The sequence below is a fragment of the Nothoprocta perdicaria genome, unplaced genomic scaffold (genome assembly GCF_003342845.1).
Source record: "Nothoprocta perdicaria isolate Ctin4 unplaced genomic scaffold, notPer1 scaffold_141, whole genome shotgun sequence".
In the NCBI taxonomy this organism is placed as follows: Eukaryota; Metazoa; Chordata; class Aves; order Tinamiformes; family Tinamidae; genus Nothoprocta; species Nothoprocta perdicaria.
This window is the reverse complement of record NW_020454550.1, coordinates 988,060-1,009,908: the sequence shown is the minus strand read 5'-3', so window position 1 is coordinate 1,009,908 and position 21,849 is coordinate 988,060. Positions and strand designations below refer to the sequence as shown.

At 35.9% G+C, this 21,849-nt stretch overlaps 2 protein-coding genes across 2 annotated transcripts in view; both read left to right on the top strand.

Annotated features, from left to right (window-relative positions):
- Positions 1–898, top strand: part of MLIP (muscular LMNA interacting protein) — an 82,409-nt gene extending 81,511 nt beyond the window's left edge. The window contains exon 12 of the mRNA XM_026034298.1: positions 833–898. Within this exon, the coding sequence (XP_025890083.1) occupies positions 833–898 (66 nt within the window). The remainder of the gene's footprint in view (positions 1–832) is intronic.
- Positions 899–17,386: 16,488 nt separating this feature from the next.
- Positions 17,387–21,849, top strand: part of TINAG (tubulointerstitial nephritis antigen) — a 42,104-nt gene continuing 37,641 nt past the window's right edge. Inside the window, exons 1-2 of the mRNA XM_026034303.1 lie at positions 17,387–17,756; positions 21,567–21,630. Of these exons, the coding sequence (XP_025890088.1) occupies positions 17,387–17,756; positions 21,567–21,630 (434 nt within the window). The remainder of the gene's footprint in view (positions 17,757–21,566; positions 21,631–21,849) is intronic.

Here is a 21,849-nt window from a genome sequence, read left to right as displayed (position 1 = left end):
ACTGGTGGTTATGCTGGTTTCTTCCAGCCATTTCTCAATCCATATTTCTAAAATACCAAATATTTTCAGAAGCACTTGCTCTAAAAGATGATGTGTCTATTTCACATTGAATATTAAAACATCACAACATGGACTGCGTAAGTCCTGACATCTATTTGCCTGTGTTTTGATTAAAACCTTGCTAAAATTGGTGCGATTTCRGTCTACGCTTGAGTCACATCCATCACACTTCATTACTCCGATGCAAATCATATAATACTAAAAAAACGGAAAATTACCAAGAYGTAAAATTCCTTTCTACACATACTAATTACTGCTGTATGGCATTTTCAGTTAAATGACTGTATGATTTATGTCTCTGAAATTTAAGATTAAGGAGAATGCTTTTGGGGAGATTTAAGAAGACAAAAATTCAAAGTGATGGAAATAAGGCTATAATTTTAAATTACTTAATGTGCGTTATCTCCTATATGTGTACATCAGCTTTGATTTTCACTTGACCTTGCTCTGATTTTGACTCAAGCTGTTTTTTCCAGGTTAGTAAATGATTTCTTCTTCCTCCACTCTTTTTATTTTGAGTGTATGGTAAAAAAGAAAACAAGCTATACTTTGAAATAGATTTTCATACAGAAAAATACTAGTAGGGCTACAAACCCTGTTGAAAGCAAATAGGAAGTCACTGTTTCACTACCCTTCGCACAGCTGAGAGTTTTGCTTTTGCTATTAAACTTTGCAACGGTTTATATTGAAATTGAACTGACAACTGATTTTTTTTTTTTTTTTTGTTTTTAACCTCATGCTCTCTCCAACCTGTGATATCTTGGCTTGGCAGCCCAGTCATCCCATAGTGCCTATTCCAGAAAATGAAACGCTCAGTTCTGAGGAGGTAATCCGTTGACATTGAAAGGGTATAAGTATTTGCATGCCAGATAACATTCTCTTTTATTTGCATAGATCGTGTAGTGYTGATGAACAAAAATGTATTGAGCTGTCCGATCTGCTTTTGATATAGTGCATGGACTAGATAAGCATTAATTATTCTTTAAGACTAATGAAAGAAAAAACGATGTTGCTTTGGAAACTGTTGGGTTTGCGTGAATTTGAGGAAACACTGACATTGTGCAAATGAGGCTTCTGGTGTGTGTTTTCTAGACTATTTGGGATGCTAACAGATGGTATTTGGTCATTATGCAGTCATCCTCATTTAAATCTCACATTCCACAGTTTGCAGCCACTAGCATAACTTCTATCTGAACTGCTGGGCACAGCAACAACCAGAAGGACATCAGCTAATAAGTTACTGAGAATTTCATAAAGGACTATTGAAAAACATAAGGCAACACACTTCAAGAGAGCATTTGCCCAGCATCAAAATTCATATCAGTTTTATTTGACTTAGAAGATAGATTGAATCTTTTTGAAGTCTAAATTCAGTGGCCAGTTTCCTACATCTTTCACATCTCTAAGTTCTTGGACCAAAAAAGTTACCATCCTAGATAATTCACTTAATATGAGCTAAAGTGTCTGCAACAGGTTACTAATTTTCTTTTGAGGCAGAACATATAGAAATTTAAAAAGTTCTATTAGCACAAACAAGTCTTTTTTATTATAGGGTCATGAAGATGAATTTGAATTAATGTTTCAATGTTGAAATAAGCATATGTAACACAATTAACTATCATTTCCTCTGTGTTAGGCTTTGAAATAGAAAACCTTTAATGAAAATACATTTTTTTTTCAGAATTATTTTAGAAATTCACATAAAAAAMCATAACTTACTACCAATAATAACAGTATGTGTTCTATTACAATGGAAGAAGGAATTTTTATTACTAAGACCTCCATTTGCTATCAGGAACATTTTCATAATTATTTCACAAGTTTGGGTTTAAAAATATAAATTATAGATTTAAAAATATAAATAAGAAATTTTATGAATGATAATTGCATTTCCATTAATACAACTTATTTTTCATTTGCCATTTTAAAATTATACTCTAGTCTCTAAGACTCTAAGAGCAACAAAATGAGTACATAAATAAATAAGTGCTTGCCAAAAATTACTAGCAAATGCTTAACGGGTTGTTTGAAAAATACTAAGAGAATTTTGAGAGAAGGACTTCCATGTGTTGGGGGCAGAGAGTTTGCCTGGTTTTTGAGCTGGTTGGCAAACCCTCACAATTTATCTTTGAAATTTGTCTTGGTTTCTGCTGAAAAGAAAAGGGAAAAAAAAAGAAAAAAAAAAAAAAAGGATCCTCAGTCTTTATGGGCAGAGAGTCAATGATTCAGAGCTCTCTCTTCACTGCCTTTGACCTTTCTGCTTGTTTGCAGTGAACACAAACTGAAACAAAGGAAATTCCACTAGAACACAAAAAAAAATCCTTCCTGTGAGGGTGACTGAGGGTGGATCAGGTTGCCCAGAGAAGCTGTGACATCTTCCTCCTTGGAGATATTCAAAACCCAACTGGATGGGGTCCTGAGCAACTTGCTTAAGGTGACCCTCCTTGAGTAGGGCAGTTGGACCAAGTGACCTCCAAAGGTCCCATCCAACCCCAGCTGTTCTGTGATCCCGTAATTTTGTTTTTACTCTATCTCCTTTCCACCTTCTCCTGAGAGCATCTCCTCAATTCACTCAAAAAGAATTGTTATTAAAATAAGCACCAAAGTGTCTTCACGAAATAAATCAGAGAATTAACAACTTGTCATTTCAAAGATTCKTAGAGAAAGTTTTATATTCCCATCTTTTTTGTAAGGTTTCTGAAATACTATTACAATAATGATATATCTTATATCACCTCTGTTGATGGAGATGTTTTTCCTATTTTTAATAACAAGATAGATGAAATTATATCCATTTTTCTCATCCTCCTTTACAAACAATATATTGAGAGAGAAATTTCCAGGCCCAATGGAAAGAATAATAATAAAAAAAACCCTTTTTAAAATAGCAAAACACATAATTCCACCACAGACTTGTTAAAACTAGTTCAGAAAATGATGTGACTCATAGTGAAATACTGAAGTCAGATGACCAGGCCTGAAGTGTTATTTAAAATGTGAAGTTTTGTCATGTAACAGAATGATGATTATGACAATGAAAGTGGGAAAATCTTTTAGTCAGAGATCAATGTGAGCTGTTCCAACGCAGCTAAAATGTATGGGACTGTTTTCTACAAGTTTCTAAATATTTTAAACAAGCTACTTGAACAAAATTTCTATGAACCCCTTCATTTAAAAGGTTAAATACTCTCTGATGATCGTAACATTTCTACCATCAACTCAGAAATTCTATTTCTTGTAGATAATTCTCTAATCCATAGCGTAACCATCTCTAGTGAAATTATGGTTACATTTTTGGAAAGCAAAGATTATCAAGTGGAAAGAAGACTTGAGCTGATACTAATTCTGTTCATATTTCCCTGTACTAGCAACTTATTGGGTAATGACTATTTGTAACTTACAATAATTTTAGCAAAATACTGAGTTTWWWAAAAAAAAAAGAAAAAGTGCTTAATAACATTTGATATAGGTGAACAAGCTAAGTATTTGTTCTGGAAGCCCTGGGCCCTGTTATTAATGCACAATCTATATCCAAGTGTGGATATACTTTATTCTCTGTATTCTATATATCCATACCCAAATATAGATATTCTATACTCAAATCTATGTGTGGATACAGCAGGAGAATTGTGTCYGGCTTCGCACAAGGTGGTCTCAAGAGATGACACATTTTCTATTTTCTTTTTAAGAAATCAAAGGAAGTCTTCTCCACTGAACTCAAAATATTTGAACAGAATGTGTTATCTATTTTTCCTTTTTCTTTTTTTTTTTAATCTCATTTTTAGCAGCATAGTGTGGGGGGGCCGGCATCATGGTGGCCATTTTGAGACTCACAGTAACCTTCCATGTCAAGAGTGACAGAGAAGGGGCGAGTACATCTTGAGATCAACCCATTTTGCTCATTTCCAGTAAAAAAGGAGTGAGAAAAGACATACATTTCCTATGAGACTTGTTGCCAGAGACAAAAGTATGTATCTGATACAAGAAAGGAGAAATTAGTCGTTCTGGATGTTGGGAACGGAGACTTCATTCAACATTTATTCAACATTTTGTCTTGGAGACAGACGGAACAGCATGAAGCCACGAGCAACTCAAAACATTTGGGAAACATTTTTTTAGCTGTACTAAAAGYGATATCCTCTTTGAAATGTTCTGTTGAGCTGTGTCTGAAGAAACACTACAACTCTCATTTTCATTTTTATCTAGTCAGTTCTCCAAAACTGTGAGTTATGTTGTTATCCCTGTTCAGCTCAGTGAAGAAAATGGAGTAAAACCCCCGAGAACTTTAACACCTTTAACACAAGCAACACGTACTGTCACTTCCTACCTAGGAACCTATCCTGACTGTAGCAATTAATCATGTTGAATTTACACTTCATGAGTATACATAACCTGCAAAACTAATTTGGAATATCTTTTGTTATTACCAAAATCCTGTTTGGATGCTGAACTGGCTAGTAAAAGTTTTGTCAATTGACAGAATTACTCTTTGGGGCATAATAAGAACTGTATGCTTCCCTGTCATACAGTCTTTGCCCTCACAATAGGTTCTTCTTTATGACTTGCAAACTCACACTTATCCTTCCMTCGTGCTCCTCTCACAGAGCTAAAGACAGTGAGAGAAATTTAGTATGATTAAAGTAATTCCAGAAAAAAAAAAAAAAAAGAATTCCTAGGCAGATTCTCTGTGACAAGCATGCATTTCCTTGGCCTTTTTTGAAGGAGGAAGAGAGGGGCAATAAGGGAAGATATTGCTAGTTTCTACATACTAATTTATATGATTTTCCTCACAGAGAAACCTTCAATATTCTGTTCTTCATGTAACTTCAGCTTCTTTCCATAACAGCACAAACCAAATCAGATTTACCTATTTGCTGTGATATCAGGGAAACAAAAATAGATTTTTTCCTTCATGTGAAATCCCACTCTACAATGAATGATTACTTTGTGAAGATCTAGGTGATACTTCTCCTGTAAAATATGATTGAGAGATATATCAGTAATTTCCAATACTTATTGTCTTTCTTCAGAATAAACCTCATGCTTGCCAAGGTTATGATGTGCAAATGACATTATTCTCTTGGGTCTGTACTGAGACAAGATATTTAGAGAGAATATAGGGCATGTGTGCCTGTAGACTCATAGGAAACTTTTGCATGCAGGTGCTAAGTGTACGTGTATATTGCCTTTATTCATATATAACTTGCAAAATCTCAGGTCTATTATACAATTTAGGTTCACATAATCTTTTGCTGCAGCTGCTACCCTGTATTATCTGTTTATTATTCCTAAAAGATGTGCAATAATTATTTGAGTCCTGGTGTCTTTTCATGCAAGGTAAATATTCATAAAAAGACCCCAAGAGGAAAYGCTGATTCATTGACTTCAGTAAAGATAGATTTTCATGAAGATTCTTTTATGTAAATTTGTGAGACTTTTATTACAAGAAGCTCTATTTTCTAATAAAGTGGAATAATTATTATATCCTGCACCACTCTAATCAACTTTAATAGCAAAAGCTCTTAAAATGTAAATTCTATGAAAAATATCAGTCAGGTCCAAAGTTCTTTTATACATTACTCTTAATCTTTATTTACTTAAGGAGTGATCCTGATCAAAGATCAACATTATTAATCATTAATGGATTCTACATATGAGGATAAAACTTCCATAATACGAAATAGTCCTTGTCCTAAAGAATTGGCTATGTGTGTTTTGCTAGAGCAAATCTTCAAATCAAATAGTCATTCCAGAAGAAGAGTGAGATTTTTACCATTGAAAATAATGAGGATATGATATGCCCAGAATGGAGGTCTCCTCAATGTCCCTTCCTAGCTGGGAAGCTGCAAGGACATGACACAGACTACCTTTTCCTCTAAGTTTTCGTTACAGCCATTGGAAGGCTGCTGATTATATTTAGGTATGCTGTGATGATTCAAAACTCAGATACTTTTCAATGTCTTTTTAACTTGCAAAGAACAAAAACAGGGGTATGGTAAATACTTGRTGAATCTAGAAGGAACTGTTTCTGCAGTGAGCTCTGACTCCGGTGTTGGCTCCTGTGTCCAGGGACTTTTTCCTTCTTTTGACTGGTCTTTCCCTGGCCACACTATGCACATTTCCCCTCCTGCTTAAAACTACAGCCTCGTCCTTCCATCAGTAGAGAGCTGATATAAAATAATAAGATCAATACCAGCTCTGTAGCTAGCCAGGCTTCAGAGTATGTATGTGTTACAGGATAGTCAGCTGTGACAAAACCATCCTCTCTTCATTCCCTGTACTTTGAACTCATCATCAGTTTGGTCTTTGCAGCACTGCTGATTTGTAGAGTTTATAAATTATCTAAGGAGGTAGCAGGCATTAGGTTATTCATAAAGAACACTGCACTGACTGGGAATTGAGTAGCATATGGTAGCAAATAAAGAGGCAAAAAGCAACCATAAGGCTTAGGAAAAAGCTCTGAGTTATTGCAAATTAGAACATTCTTTGATGTCACATACCTCCAAAAACAGAACTGTGCAGRCCTGACTTCTAATTCTGCAAAACATTTTGGAACAAAATGAACAGTCCCTCTCTGTAGTGATACTCCCAGTGCTCTTAGCTTATTTTAACCCAGCCAAGTACTGCAGCACTGGGCTCTCTCCATATCACCAGAACAATTAATTTAACTGAAAATTTAATGACCCCACAAATGAGTACTACAGATAAGAATATCTACTACTTATGCTAAAAAACAAGAAAAGAGTATCAAGTGTTAACTGTGTGGCAAATTCTTTAACCTCATAAATGAATGAACTACCAAAAGGGAACAGTAGCTTAAACTCTTCTGATATTTATAAACAGAAATACAAGTCAAAACAGTGCACATTTATAAATTCTCAAATGAATCCTTTAAGAAGCAAGGGGAATAGTTTATATTTACCTAATACTTTAATAATATTTTATAATACTTTATGCTTGCAGAATAATATTTATACTTGCCTCAGGTATTTGGACAATACTTTCTGCCAGTTTTAGTGGTAACTATTTGTTTTAAGTAAAAAGATTTGGTTATAGTCTACTGGCACAAAAGGACTTTATTGGATCAGCATGAACTAACAAGGAAAAAGCATTGTTTGTGTTTACAGGGTTCTGTTTCTGATGTGAATGCTATAAAAATGTGAGGGAAAAGTGACTCTTTTCCTTATCCTTCAGAGTAACTTTGTATTAAAAAGTCTAAAAGGGTAATAATGCATATGCCATGCAAATGTGATGCAGTAGAAGTATGAAAACTCAGTACATTATTTAAACTGTCTTTTTAATCTAATTCTATTTGGCTTTAAGAAAYAGCTTTTGCATTTGGTTCCATTTCCATAATGGCAGAAGTAATGTATAATATTTCTAGAGGAAAAGAGCTTGCTATGAGCAGATAGTCAGAAAAAAATTGTAGCTGGATGAAGGTTTTTCATTAAGAAGATAAACTCTGCTGGCACATTCCTCTAGCTTGGCAAAATCTCCCTAAATGTGAGTCCTATCTTTAGCATACCAACCCCTCTCTCCCTTTCAAACTCATGACCTCAACAAACTTGCTCTGTGTGCATGCTCTTCCATCACCCCAGCAGAGATGTTAAATGGTAGTGAACCTGGTATCTGTCTAACACCACCTGGAAATGGGTGTCCATTAGACTTGAACTACTGACTTCTACCTCTTCAGCCCCATGGTCCATCCAGTTATTTATCCACTCTTCAGTTACAGAATCACAGATTGGTTGAAGTTGGACAAGACTTTTGTAGGTTGTCTAGTTCAACCTCTCTGCTCAAGCAGGGTCACTAGAGCACATTGCACAGGATTACCTCGAGGCAGGTTTTGAATATCTCCGGAGAAGGAAACTCCACAACCTCTCTGGGTAACCAGCTCCAGTGCTGTTACTCTCACAATAAAGGATTTTTTTTTTTCTCATATTCAGACGAAACTGCCTATCGTCTGTTGTCCTGTCATGGGCCACCACCAAGAAGAGTCTGGTTGCATCCTCTTGACATCCTCCCTGCAGATATTTCTATACAGCAATAAGATCTTCCCTCAGTCTTCTCTTCTTGAGGCTAAACAGGCCCAGCTGTCTCAGTCTCTCCTCACAGGGGACCTTCATCATCTTAGGAGCCCTACTAAGGGCTACTGTTTCCTCTTTTCACCCCAGGATACCATTGGCCTTCTTGGGCATAAGGGCACGTTGCTGGCTAATGGTCAGCTTGTTGTCCACCAGGGTCCCCAGGTCCTTAAACATGTCTGTGCATGAAAAGTTACTGAGTTCAGTAAAATTAAAATTTTCTATTCTCTTTTTAAAAGAGAGAAGATGCTGTGTGCTGTTGTCCATTAGTAAAATGTTTGTAAAATAGCATATCTTACTTTTTATTCTCATCTCCACTTTGTATTCACTCTTTATCCTTTCCCCCTTCTTTTTTCCTACAGACTGCAGATGCAAGAGGTTCCATTTAGCTGTGATGGTGAGTATTAATATTTTTATGACTAGATTAGAGTTACACATTGAATATATAGCTACTATTGTGTGCCCATTAAAAAATGTGTGTATTTTTGTCTAAAAATATGATAGGGTGTTTCAGCTGTACAGGGTTTCCACCTGTCTATGTTTGGTTAATTAATGCCTATTAATAACTACTAATATAGAATAATTCTAYCTTTCAGCACCATAGAACAAACTAAAAATTGAATTAATTGTAAGTGGGATGCAATCAAAGTGAAGAAGGAATTGAGGAATGGTCTGGGATTAATTTGTRTAATAATGTCTTGAGATAAGATGAATATTATTTTATATTTGAGTACCTAACTACACAGTACAATTAAAATTGATGGTTTGCTACAGATAAACAACACTATAGTGCAAACAGTGCACCATACTTGAGTGTAGATGCAAAGTAGCACTTACTGGGTGAGCTCAGCAAACAGCAGGTGATACATAAAAGGCTGAAATGATCAATGTCTCATTATATTTCATTCTCCACACAAACACATAAAAAAGGGTTAATTATGACCAAAAGTTTAAATCAATTAATATTAAAAAATTGAGAGTGGAAGTTTGGAGGGATTAAGTAAAAAACACCATAAGGAATACTGAGATAAATTAGATGTATTCAAGGTGGCACAGTCAAATGAAATTTACAAAAATGAAATTTTTGATGTCTTAACCAAAGCAGTTTCCYAAATGCTAGTGTTTGGCAGGATGAGTAAGATTTCAGAGAACTGGGGAAAGGCAAACATAATGTCATGCCTAACAAAGGAGGAAAGATCAGATCTAAGGAMTTACAGAAAAGTCAGCCCTGACATTGTTTCTAAGAAAGATACTGGAACAAAGTATTAAACAATCCATTTGTAGGCATCTGGAGAACAGAGAGGAGATAAGAGAACCCTCACAGGGACACGGGAGAAACAAACCCTATCAAGTACATCTCATTTCCTTCTTTGACAGCAAAGCAGATATAGAGAACGTGATTGATACAACGTGTCTTCTGACAATGTCCCACATGACATTCATAAGCAAACAGAGCAGATATGGACTAAATGAAATTCATGTAAGGTAGATGTGCAGCTGATTGGAAATCTGGGCTGTGAGAATGGTTATTTACTGCCAAAATGGGAGGACATTTCTCAGAGGCTTCCACAAGGCTGACATCTAGTATTTAGTGCTACAAGACATTGTTATCAGTTACTTACTCARTAGGGTAGATAGCAAATTCATCAGATTTGCAGATAATGCCCAGCTGTGAGACCTTGCCAGAAGTTTGGAAGACAGGAATCAAAAAACAAACAAACAAAAAGTGGTCACATTAGAAAAATGTCTTGAAATCAACATGATGAAGTTAATTGAAGAGAAGCACAAAAAAACTGAAAAGCACAGGCAGAAATGGAGTGACAGTAATACTGTAGGAGAGCATCCAAGGATTACAACTGAGTTGAAACTGAGTTGAAGAGGTGACTCCACTCTTGCAAAAAATAAAAATATCATTTAAAGGAAATGCCGAGTAGTTACAATAAAACAGAGATCGCTACTCATCTCTATTCTGTGTTGGTGGGAATCAGTATCGGCATCTGCTTTGGACATTTTTAGAGAGAGAGTGGTTGTGGAAAACACATGAAAGATTTRGGAAAGATTCAATGGTTTCAGTTTCCTTAGAGAGACAAAAAGTAATAAGACAGAACAGAGATACAACAGTTTCTATMTGTATATTGAGTTGTTATGAGGAAATGTTAGTCAGTTCTCCATCTTCCTTGAGAGCAGAAGAAAAGGAAAYGGGCCTAAATTTTACGGAGGGAGATATAGATTAAAGATTAGGATAATTACAGCTATGTGGTACGAGCTATTAAGTGCTCGTTCTGTTTACCTCAGGCTGCTGTAAGGAGAGTCAAGCATCTCTCAGATATCTCTAGTTTCTTAGCTGTCCTCTTGCCTCCCACTTATAGGACAAAAAGGGACACTCAAAATTTCTACAAGCCTTTCCCTTTCCCTTTCCYTTTTTTTTTCTTTTTTTCATATTAAAATGCTAATTACATTTATTAGACAGCTCATCAGGTTGCATAAATCACAAAAGTTAAGTGATCTAAGTGCGTGTTATTTGTACAGCTTACCAATCTGATTTTTGACTACTCACATTTATGTGAAAACTCTTCTTTTGCAGCCTTGAATTAGCATCTGGAGAAGAAACTATAAAAAAAATTGAGGCCTGCTCCTATACTGAGGTGGAATCCACAGCACAAGTGTTATTAAAAACTCCATTAAAAAATAAAAAAGCTTCCAGTATACTAATTGCGAAGCGGTCATAACTGTCAAATATTCTTTCAAGAGATAATTGTATGTACTAGAATAATTAATCCCAGAGATACACACGTGAATGTCGCATATTTATATATCCTTTTTTGAAGTGCTTACTGGTTTAAGAGATGTCCATTATAACACAGCATATTTTCTTTAGAAATAATACAAATGTTGAAAATAAATAAAGCAGTATTTTTGTTGCAAAGTGTTTGTTATGTTTTTTCTTTCCATGTGCCACRTATTTCAGATTGTTGAGAATGAATSCCAACACCGCCGGAAACAGTATGTTCCCACACTCTTAATTTTGGTAACATTTTACCATTGTACATACATTTATATTTTGTGAAACACTCGAAGARTTGTTCACCCGGGTGTCATCCCGTGTCCCAGCAATCAGAATKCACTGTGCTCTTTCTCCTTGCAATATTCATACCCTTTTGGCCAGCCTGTGTCTATCCCAACCCGTACGTGCAGACAGAATTACTGGATTGCTGATAGGAAGAAATCACCACTTTCCTCTTCATTTTAGGCTCTTAACATTTTGGCCCTGTGCTACCTTCACAGACTCATTTTTAAACAGTTACAAAATACAAAGGGAAAATTTCAAGGAATCTGACTGCTCCTGCTTGCATGAGTCAGCTTCTTGCCGATGCCCCAATCCTTAGAATTTGTGAGTCATGCTATGGATCTGCACTTCTGGACCTGTGTGTCACAGTCCTGTCCTGGTGTGTGGCACCATTTGACCTCCTGACACACTACTGCATGATAAAGTTGCAAGCTGAGATTACTGTTTTAATWAGAAGTGCTACCGCTTTCATTAAAATTAATGTGATGAACTGCTTTATAGAGCATTATCATCAATTAAAACATTAAAATTGAAATCAGATTAAATGCAATCCTCTTAAGGATACTCAGCCACTTGCTCTGTTGGACCTAGGGTAAATTCCATGCACTGCAGCCTGCATTKAAACTATTTAACTGTGAAACTATTAGAAAGGAATAGAAGTTCAACAGTTAGTCTGTATAAACTGGTGATAAATACACATTCTTCCCTTGGTACAGAAGCATGGACATCCTTTAGAGTGTTATAAACAGGTTGATAGACAGACAAGGGTTGCTKTTTTTTGAATTAGTGCCTTCTGTCAAGAGAAAAATGACAGAAGTTAAATGTGGAGATACTGTGGGCAGCTCATCCATTAACTAAATTGCAAAAGAAAAAATGAGAAAAGCATTCCAGGGAGTTCTAAACAATGTTACTGGGTACAAAATCAACAGATACAGGTAAACATAAAAAAGATTAAAAAAAAAAAAAGAGAAAAAGAGCACACATATAAAAACATAAATATTAGACATATGTTATTAATATTGCAAAAAATGTGATAGGTCAGCTCACCCAAGATCTATTACCATTTCTTGTGGTCAGTCAACCATTGAAATGGACATAAATCTCATTTCTAGATCCAATGTGGTCTGTGTGAATAAGCTTTGTCTTGAATAAGCTTTCTTACTGTTTTCTTAAAGTACTTACTTTGTTCTGAGTTTCTCCAAACCCTTTTCTTCTTTTTGTCTCATGAATTTCATCTTTGTAAATCCCCAGTGCCAATTGGCATATCTAGCTGCGGGAATTATTTGAATGGTGTCTTTTAGCTTTAAGTAAGTCCAGATGATATCAAGAAGTCTGTAGGGTGAAGGAACACAATATCCTACTAGAATTTTGGAAAAGTTAATAGATGAGTTGCTTTGTTGGCCTCTGGTTTGAGTTTCTTCATTTGTTTATATCAAAAACAAAACAAAACAAAACAAAACAARAAAACAACAATTTTSCGATCTGTTGAGACAGCTTCTGCAACAAACGAAAAGTGAGAGTGTATTGGCAATTATGGTCTGGGAAGTCTATCTCTAGGAAACCAATGGAAAATGTATTAAGAGAAATCCTTTAAGAAGAGATTACGAAGAGCAAATCTTGCCATAAAAAATGATTGCTTTCAGTAGTACTATAAAAATAATAGACACTGGTTATKTAGTGATGTGGTATATTTATTCCAAGTTCTGATGCCTTTATCCTAATCTTTTTCTGTTGAATACATCTTCCTTCCAGTAACCCAGTGACTGTTTATATTCAGCAAGAGCTTGCTTGCTTTTTCTCTCATTCCSTCTCAGAAAGCAACGTGCAGTTTCCTTCACCGTAATCACTGTACCCTGCACATGCATCTGGTGATTCTGTCATTGCTGTGCTTGACAACTCCAGCTGACAAAAGGAAAAAAAAATGAAAGAAGGAAAAAAAAATGAAATAAAGAAAAAAAAAAAGATACGTTTTTTGAGTCCTTCCATTCTTCTTCAACTATGTCAGGATCCAGTCTGGGATTGGCAAGTTCACTGAAAACAAGACTTCTTAGAAGCCTAGCTCTGCTGTTCCTCAACAAATTAGTCACTCCTCTCCAGAAGAGTCTGCTCTGATAGGACAGGCTCAGCAGTATGTGGACCTTGGTACGCTGGAACAATCCTAGACTGGGTTGACCRTGGTTTCAGGGATATGCTAGAGTGTGGCTGAGGGTAAGAATGATGGGATGGCACCTGCTGTCTCAAGGTTGACCAGGGGATACAGTTAGCGGGGGAAGGAAGTGTAATAAATTGCTGTGGCAGGATTAGTCTAACGTATGTCTTACATACATGTCTTATAAGTCTAGGAAATTGTAGCAACCACTTGTGGAACCATATATCATCTTCTGCTACCTGCAGTTGTTGACTCGTGCTCATATGTGTATGTCTTTGTGTGAGGAATGGGTTTTCTTCAGTAAGATCAATTGGGTCATTTTCTCATAGTCTAGATCTGCTTTTAACAGTAAAGCTATTCTGGACATCTGAGGAACTTATCTTGTAAGTCTGGCAGCTGAGTTATGTCTGGCCATGGGTCCCAGATGCAACTGCTCTCTGTCAGGAAGGTGCTTAGATAGTGCTTGAAATTTGTCATGTAAGTCTCTCCTATTTTGTGTTGCATATGGCTTGGATTGGCATCCTAACAACTGAGCCAGGCAGCCTTGAAATGTCTGAATTGAAAGTGGCACCACTCAGTGCTGCAATGGTGAGCTGCCAGCCTGTCAGCAAGTAGGATGAAAAGTCTATTTAGACAGTGGTGAAAACATCCTCATTTCCTGCTCCAAACACATGGAGACAAAACTGCTAGTGAAAAGGACCGCTTTAATGCTCAGGTCTTCTTTGAGTAAACCTGTGCGGGGCCTTGTCACTCATTATCCAGTGTGAATTCTGTTCTGTGACCAGCACATGGCAGAGGGAAAGCAACGTAGGAAATGTTCTTGGGAAAATAGGTTTGTTTTTAAAACTACTTTTTTCTTGTTGTAGCAMCTTAGCTTCATTAATAATCAAGAGTAATACATAAAAAATATTGCCACCATTGCAAATCAGTGTGTATTTTTGGCAAGGGGTCAACTAAGTTTCCATTTGAGCTTAAAGAAAGGGACATCTCATCATTACAGGATTTACGTTGAGGATAAGCRACTACAAAGGTGTTGTGATGCACTGTGATATGTCTGCTGACTGAAACAATTGCAGTGGGGGCTGGCATGCTGGTTTCTTTCTGCTTTGGGTTAGGAAGAAACCTACCTGTGAGTCTCTTCTTTTTCCTAGCATAGTGGAGTAATACCACAGCTCACCCTTKGGCCAAGTGTAAGGTCCCTGCTCACAGGGGAGACCACTGGGGTCCCTGACATGCTGGATTCTGCTGTGAGCTCGTGAGACGGACTTTGAACTTCTAGATTCTTGTAGTTCATTGCTAATATTCAACTCTATTATGAATGTGGTTGGAAATTACTTTTTAGAGTGATCAATAGGCTTGTTCAAAGAAATCAGAGAAAAAATTGAAAGAACGACTGTGGAATAATCCTGCTTGTGCTGTAGGGAGGCTCTTGATCATTTCTATTGCTTTTTGTTTTGTGTTCAGTGATATTAATAATACTTGAATTCCAGCCAAATTTGTGGTGTATTTCTTAAACTCAGGCATAGACATCAGGGAGTGCTGAAGAAGGTACAAGTTAGATATTTTTGTGCTTAACAATGAAGATTAGAATCAAGAGAAGGAGCATAGTTCAAAAGCTTAACAAAACTGTTATACTTGSAATAGGTTAATCTTCAATAGATTCACATTTAACTACTCCTAAATACTTATGGATAAGTGAACATGTGCTTTCACTCAATGCTACTTTTGCTCAAAAAAGAAATGACTGAATTCAAAATATTTGCTGAAACATAACAGAATAGATTTATGTTTTTATTAAGTTTAAACACAAGCCAATGAGAACAAATGGAAAATAAGATTCTATCAAATTTCAACACAATTCCTTGTGTCACAAAATAAAGCTGTTTAGAAGCACTAATTCCATTATTTTTTGCCAGCCTTTGAAAGACAGTACATTCCTGTGCACACTAGCCCACTCCCCTTCCAAGCAAATTCTTTGCCTCTGCTTTAATTGTCTGCAAAGCTTAAAATATTTAGATCTAAAAAGCTGAAGCTTAAAAAAGCAAATAAAACTGACAATGACTTAAAACTGGAATATGGTCGTCCATTTMACTTCACTGGCTGGTAAGATGTATCACGTATAGTAGCTTGTTTTCTTCATTTTGCTTAACCAGAAGGCATAACTTTGTAAAAATATTTCCAGAAATAAGCAAAAAGACAGTTTTTAAATTCTGCTAATTTCAGTGAAAATCAAGAGTCAATTTATCAAAATAATGGAGCCACACAAGTATAAGGAAAAGTATTATGATCTATAGTGAACTATACTCTTAAAACACGAACGTATCTTTCCTCATGTTACGTTTGATGCATTGTAGCAGTCAGTGACAGACTTRCATTGCAATGTTTTTGCCTTAAGAACAAAACCAAATAAAAAATACAGAAAAAAAAATGAAGGCTTAGGTTGATATCCTATTAGGTGATGTACAATGATTGTATGTTGCTGACTTTGCCCTTTCTATTCACTTCCACAAAGAAGATTGCAAGAGCAAAGTAAAGCATGTGGCCCGGTGGAATTTTCCTTTTATTCTCAGTCCTCAGCTKTGGTGAGGGGTGTGTGGGAGGAGGTCCAATAAAAGCACTGCTGGCAAGAAATTGTATTAAAGACTTGAAAGTTTGGATTATTGGTCCTTCTGCATAAATACGCATACACACACGCACATGCACATGTTTCCTTTTAATGTGTCTGCCGTTCATGGTAATGCACCCAAAACAGCTGCGCTGCCAGCTGTGCTTTCAAAAGTAACTGGCCTTTGATTCAATGACCTATGGAAAATCACAAGGGAACAAGTCCSTTCATTCTTTTGAAAATTTCCTGCCATTAATTTCTTCAGACTCTTTTCATTTGCTGCAAAATAGAAAAGAAGGATGATCATTTTTTACTTTTTTTTTTAGCTGTAAAGACTTCAGTTGTTTTATAAAGATACATATTTCAAACTTTTTTTTCCTGTAATTTAGTCTTAAATACTGCTTCTACTAATAATTTTAAAATTCTTTGTGCTTTTTTTCCAGAAATATTAAAAGATTTTGCAGTTATATTATGCATGCTTCTTTTGGTCCGCAGTCCGAAAATTGAAGACAGCAAATCAAATAGTAAAGGCTATTAGATATGTCTCTCAGTAGCTGTTTTCTCTTCTCTTCTCTTCTCTTCTCTTCTCTTCTCTTCTCTTCTCTTCTCTTCTCTTCTCTTCTCTTCTCTTCTCTTCTCTTCTCTTCTTGTCGTATGGCTAACCTTGCTATCTACTTTTTAAGTAGGATGAACACTGGTATTTATTACTGTTTACAGAGATTTCCAAGTTTTTATTGACTGAAGCTTAAAAGAATATATATATATATATATGAATTTTTTCACAATGAAAGAGTGCAAAATTAATTGGAATATGATCTAAATTAGATCACACCTGCTGTAAGATTGGGAGAATATCTATTTTAGGCAACAAAGCAGGAGGTTCTACTTTGAACTCTTAGATAGCTGCAAGTTGCAAAGCACCAATTTGAGAGGGATATGATTTGATTAAATACTACTTTTCTCAGAAAGTTATGACAATCCTGRCTGTTCACAAATAACTTCTGTAAATCAAATTTCTGGCAAAATTAATCTAAACCRTGGTAGACAGCACACCCTCATATTATTTTGTTTTTAGAAGATAAAAATACAGAACTAAAATATTAATCGTGCATCTTTTGCTTAGGAAGCTCAGCTTTACTACAGACTTTCTCAGAAAAAATACGCCCAACATTTCAGAATGATGGATACATAGTGGCAGCTCCTTTTCCAGGTTCTATCTTGGGCAAATAAAASAGTTTACAACATGTCTGGCTAATAATTAACACATACAGATTCTTCACTTCATAGAAGACTCTAGTCTGCAAGTTTCTGTCCAGATTTCCCTCTGAACAGTAACTGAACATATTACACATACAACAAATGGTCATTTACCTATAAAGTGAAGCGTAGGAAGCCTAATAAAGTCTGAAACAGACAGAAGAATGTGGCTCAAAAGTCAGTTTCTGCTCCTATATTGCATTATAAATGAAGTTTGCATGTCAATGCAACTTGACTCTAGAAGGAATTTCTCGCAAGGACTTTACTCAGCTGAAGACCATCATTCTGTGAAGTGGAGTCGACTGAAAAGGAGCTTGTTCCAGGGCAAGTACTGCAAGACACGAGGCTGTTGCACAGGAAGAGATGATGGCTGCAGCTTCAACATAGTTTCCCGAGCAGCTATCTGCTACTGCGACCAGTTCTGCACCACAGGTCCTCCTGGCCCCGTGGACTGCTGTGCTGATTACTGGGATGTCTGTGGCAACTCTGGTGAGCCCACCAGGTCAGATGAGATTTGGCCACCTCCAACATCAGGTACTGAGAAAGAGTGTGATCAATTTGCATTAGCACATCACAATGCAAATGTCCTTTAAGCAGGAGCCACTCATAAATTTTTAGTGTATTAAAGCTAAAATGTGGCTAAAGACTCAGTGGACAAATACCAATTTTGGTATGAAACAGGAATAAGAATTTCGCTTGCTGGTATTTCTTTGTCTCTAGGGTATATTTCAAGGTTAACTGGATAATAACTCTTTTGAAAATAGCTCCTTGTTTACAAAATAAGACAATGTCATTGGGTCATTTCTTAAATTCATCAATTTTGAGAGAGCATCATGAATTAACATGAGATTAATGCCAAGCTCCACATTTTAGCATGTATTAGTAAAAAAGAGACCATGAAGGAAACAGAGATTTATCTTAAATGATACTAGTATCCTGTGGTAGTTTAGAGCCAGAATAGATACTGTGGGACATCATTTTTCTTGGAACATCTCAGGCACAACGATGGTTGAAGGAGTGTGATTAGAACAGGGTGTTTGTGTGCTTGTTTGTTTATTTTAGTTTCTCGTTAGTTAGCATGTAGTGAAATTTCCTCCAGGACTGCTTTAATCTCAGTCTATTTTTTTTTTTTAGAACTAGAGATTACAAGAAATGACCTGAAAGCAGATGGTTCTCAATTGATTCCTCTATTGCCAAATCTCTGCTGGTGGTGAAGATTAGAATCAGATATTTTAACACTCTGTGGTTCCTTACTATTAGTAGTCCCAACCTGTCTGATAATGATAAACTTAACCAAACTTTTCAAATGTTAAAATCAACATACTTTTTAAAATTAACAGCTTCTTTGCAATTACTTTAATGCTTATATTCCAGCACTCTTTCAGTACAAACTCTYCAGAACGCTGTGTTCTTAAGGCATAGGCTAGGCATAGAGAGAAAACCTACGAAGTGATTGTAACAGGAAGCAACAGAATTGCTAAATGGTCTAAAGCACATTTTCTCTCTCTCTCTCTCTTTCTCTCTCTCTCTCTCTCCCCCCCCCTTTTTTTTTTTAATTTTCTGAAGGGAAGTGCTATGATCTATGTAAAAATAAAGACCTTTATTTCATATTTATTTAGAATACCTGGTTGCTTATTGGCTTCCAGGAAAACATGGTGTTATCATAGTAAGCTCCACACAAACCTACAGCAACATTTCTGCTGCTAAGCTGACAGCCTAAGGTTCTAGTTTTGTGAAGTGTTTCAGTGGAGTAGATCACTACAAAATCCTGTGGTAGCTCTGATTCTGAAAGGYAAAAATGTAGTGGAGAGTTTAGACAATGGATCAGGGAAATATTTTTACTGCCTTCCTTAATCCAAAATTTGCATATGTGTTCACTTCTCTGTAGGTCATAGATAGCTGTTATATTTAATCTAGTTAGTCACCTTTATTTTAAAGACCTTCAGTGATGGAAAGCATTTTATCTTCTTATAGCATATTTTTATACAAATAACCTATCGACTAGAGAGAGTTAAAAAAGTCAAAATGCATCTGGAAAAAAATGTAACTGAATGAAATTTCTAGAACTGAAGTGACTAAGGAATAGAGAATGCAAATGATATTGGAAGAAAAAAAGATGGCGTGTCTGATGAATAAACAAATTATGAGGGATTTTAGAAGGGATGTAAGTATATTAGCTAATGCTTGGTAGCTAATAAGTGAGACTTCACTTTTGTCTTTGGCTAGGGATTATTTAAGCATTAGACGACTATCGTGTACATCCAATTAATTTTCAKCTGGAAGATTTTGGTCTTTCAGTCACTTGTGCTTTTGCTCTCAGTGTTTCCTGAGTCATATTTCTTTAAATAAACTAGTAATCTGTTGTGCTTTACATACCAATAAAGCCGTGCATTATTTCTGGATCTCAGTCTATTCACTGGCATGGTGCCTGGCAGTCATAAGCTATGCTTTCATAGCTTACGTATTCTTTCATAGATATACATTGTTTTGAGGCCACTCCTGAGTTACCTATGGGTAACTRCTTTGCCTTTGTGTTTATAAAACCAACATACAATATGTTTCAATGCCTCTCCTGAGTAGTTTCAAAAGAAATGGTGCACATTCCTGTTTTAACGGCTGTAGATACTGAATAAGATTCCTGGTTTTTGTTTTCTTTTGTTATAAAAGGACCCTGAAGATTTTCTTTATTAAGTGTGTATATATATATACACATATAATACTTTTTTTTCATTCACTTTGGGGGCGCAAAAGAGAWGCAAAAAGAGTGCATCCTGTCACAGTCAACATACTGGATCTCAGCCTGGCAGTGGCATAAAGGTGAATAGGAATACAGAGTAGGGATGGAAGTCCTGGGTTATGAAATCCACTCCATTTTTATCACAACCTCCATGTGATATAATCCTTTCCATAAAGTAGTCAGGCTCTGTCTTTAAATGAATTAATTTCCTATTTATCTCATGAGATTGTCCAAGAGGCTGTTCAAAAGGCCTGCTGCTCTGATGGCTTGAAGTCTCCCTGTGATTTCCAATTTATCCTCATTTATTTCCATCTACTCCTATGCCACAGTCTCTGTTAGCTCAGATATGTCTATTCCCTCTCTAACATGGATATTTTAGCTACACTTTTAGGTTGTAGACTTAGCCCTTCTAAGTCTTAATTTGGCTAGGCTAAAGGAGATGTTCCTCTAGTGTTCAGTTCCCCAAGTGTGCAGTATTAGAAATCTAGCCCTGTACTTGTTCAAATATGTATTTTTCTTGGAAAGSGTGGTGAGATCTGCCAGGCACACTCCAGATGAGGCCTCATCCCGTTGTTCATTAAGTGCATTAATACTTCCTTCCTTTCCTATACTTGAAACACCTGTAAGCCTCTTTCCAGTTACTCTCTGATTCTGATTTTGTGGCAGACTATGAAAAAGTGTGAGACTTAGGCAATTTGACTTGGATGTACTTTGAAAAAATGTCTCTATTCTTAGAAGAAACTGAATTTGAGCAGCCAGTTTGGACCACAGACTGCTTGGTGGGCTATATCTCACCTGCGTCTGAACTAGTTGGCATAGTATCTTGTAAAACTAGTAGAAAGAAATAGGCCTTTATAATTAATTCATGGATCAGAAGTGCTTATTTCTCTCTTGGTAATAATGGAGTTCCAGGCAGCTGAGACGTAAATATCTATATCTGGTCAGAAGGCCTCTTGTCATGAGAGAAGGATTGTCTTCCTCACAATTGTGTCAGAGGAAAAAAAGTGTGACATAATGATAATATAAACTGATATAAGCTATAGTTATATGAAATATGATTAAATCTGTCTGAAAATGGAGAATAAAGGAAAACTTGGGGCTTCCTTACTCCAAACCTTTCCAATGGGTGAAGAAATGTGATCTCTACCTGTAGACTCACCAAAATCTGAAGGAAAAATAATATATTAAAAAAGGTTCAGAGTGAATGCTAGTTTTTACATTCAGAAGCCAAAAATCTTGCTAAGGAATCTATTTTAGTTATGTATAACAATTTTATAATAAGAAATTTAGTATTTTGAAATTACTGGAAAATCATTTTATTTGAAGAATTGTTTGCTATTTACATATAAGATAATCATTTTTCAGTGTGTATTTTGATTCTATTGCTCATTTTATTTACTGTGAATTATAATGTACCTAGGRAAAAAAATGAAATTCATCAGATTTTCTTAATTACTTGGAAGAAACTGGAAATAGATACTGCCACTTTCATCAAAATAATTTATGCATATTGCATTCAACCAATTATTTAAATAATAGCAAGGGTTTTGAGTTGGTTCACTTCAAAATGATAATGTTTTTCACTCATCTATTTGTTGTGTTGTCAGGTTGCTATAAAGATGGCCGATATTATGAAGATGGAACAACAATTAAAGACAACTGCAATTCCTGGTAATGTTTCARAGAACAGTAAATTGAATATTATTTAGAATATATCATGAAGCAAGAATTAAGAAAGTGACTGCCCTTAAATTCATATAAAATATGCAATCAGCTCAGAATTTTTAAAAGACTTGTCCTGTATTAAGGTATTATAGAATTAGATTAATACTCCCCTAAAGCAATGGAGGAGATCATTAAGACTCCTTGGCAGGTGCCCTGAGTCTGAAA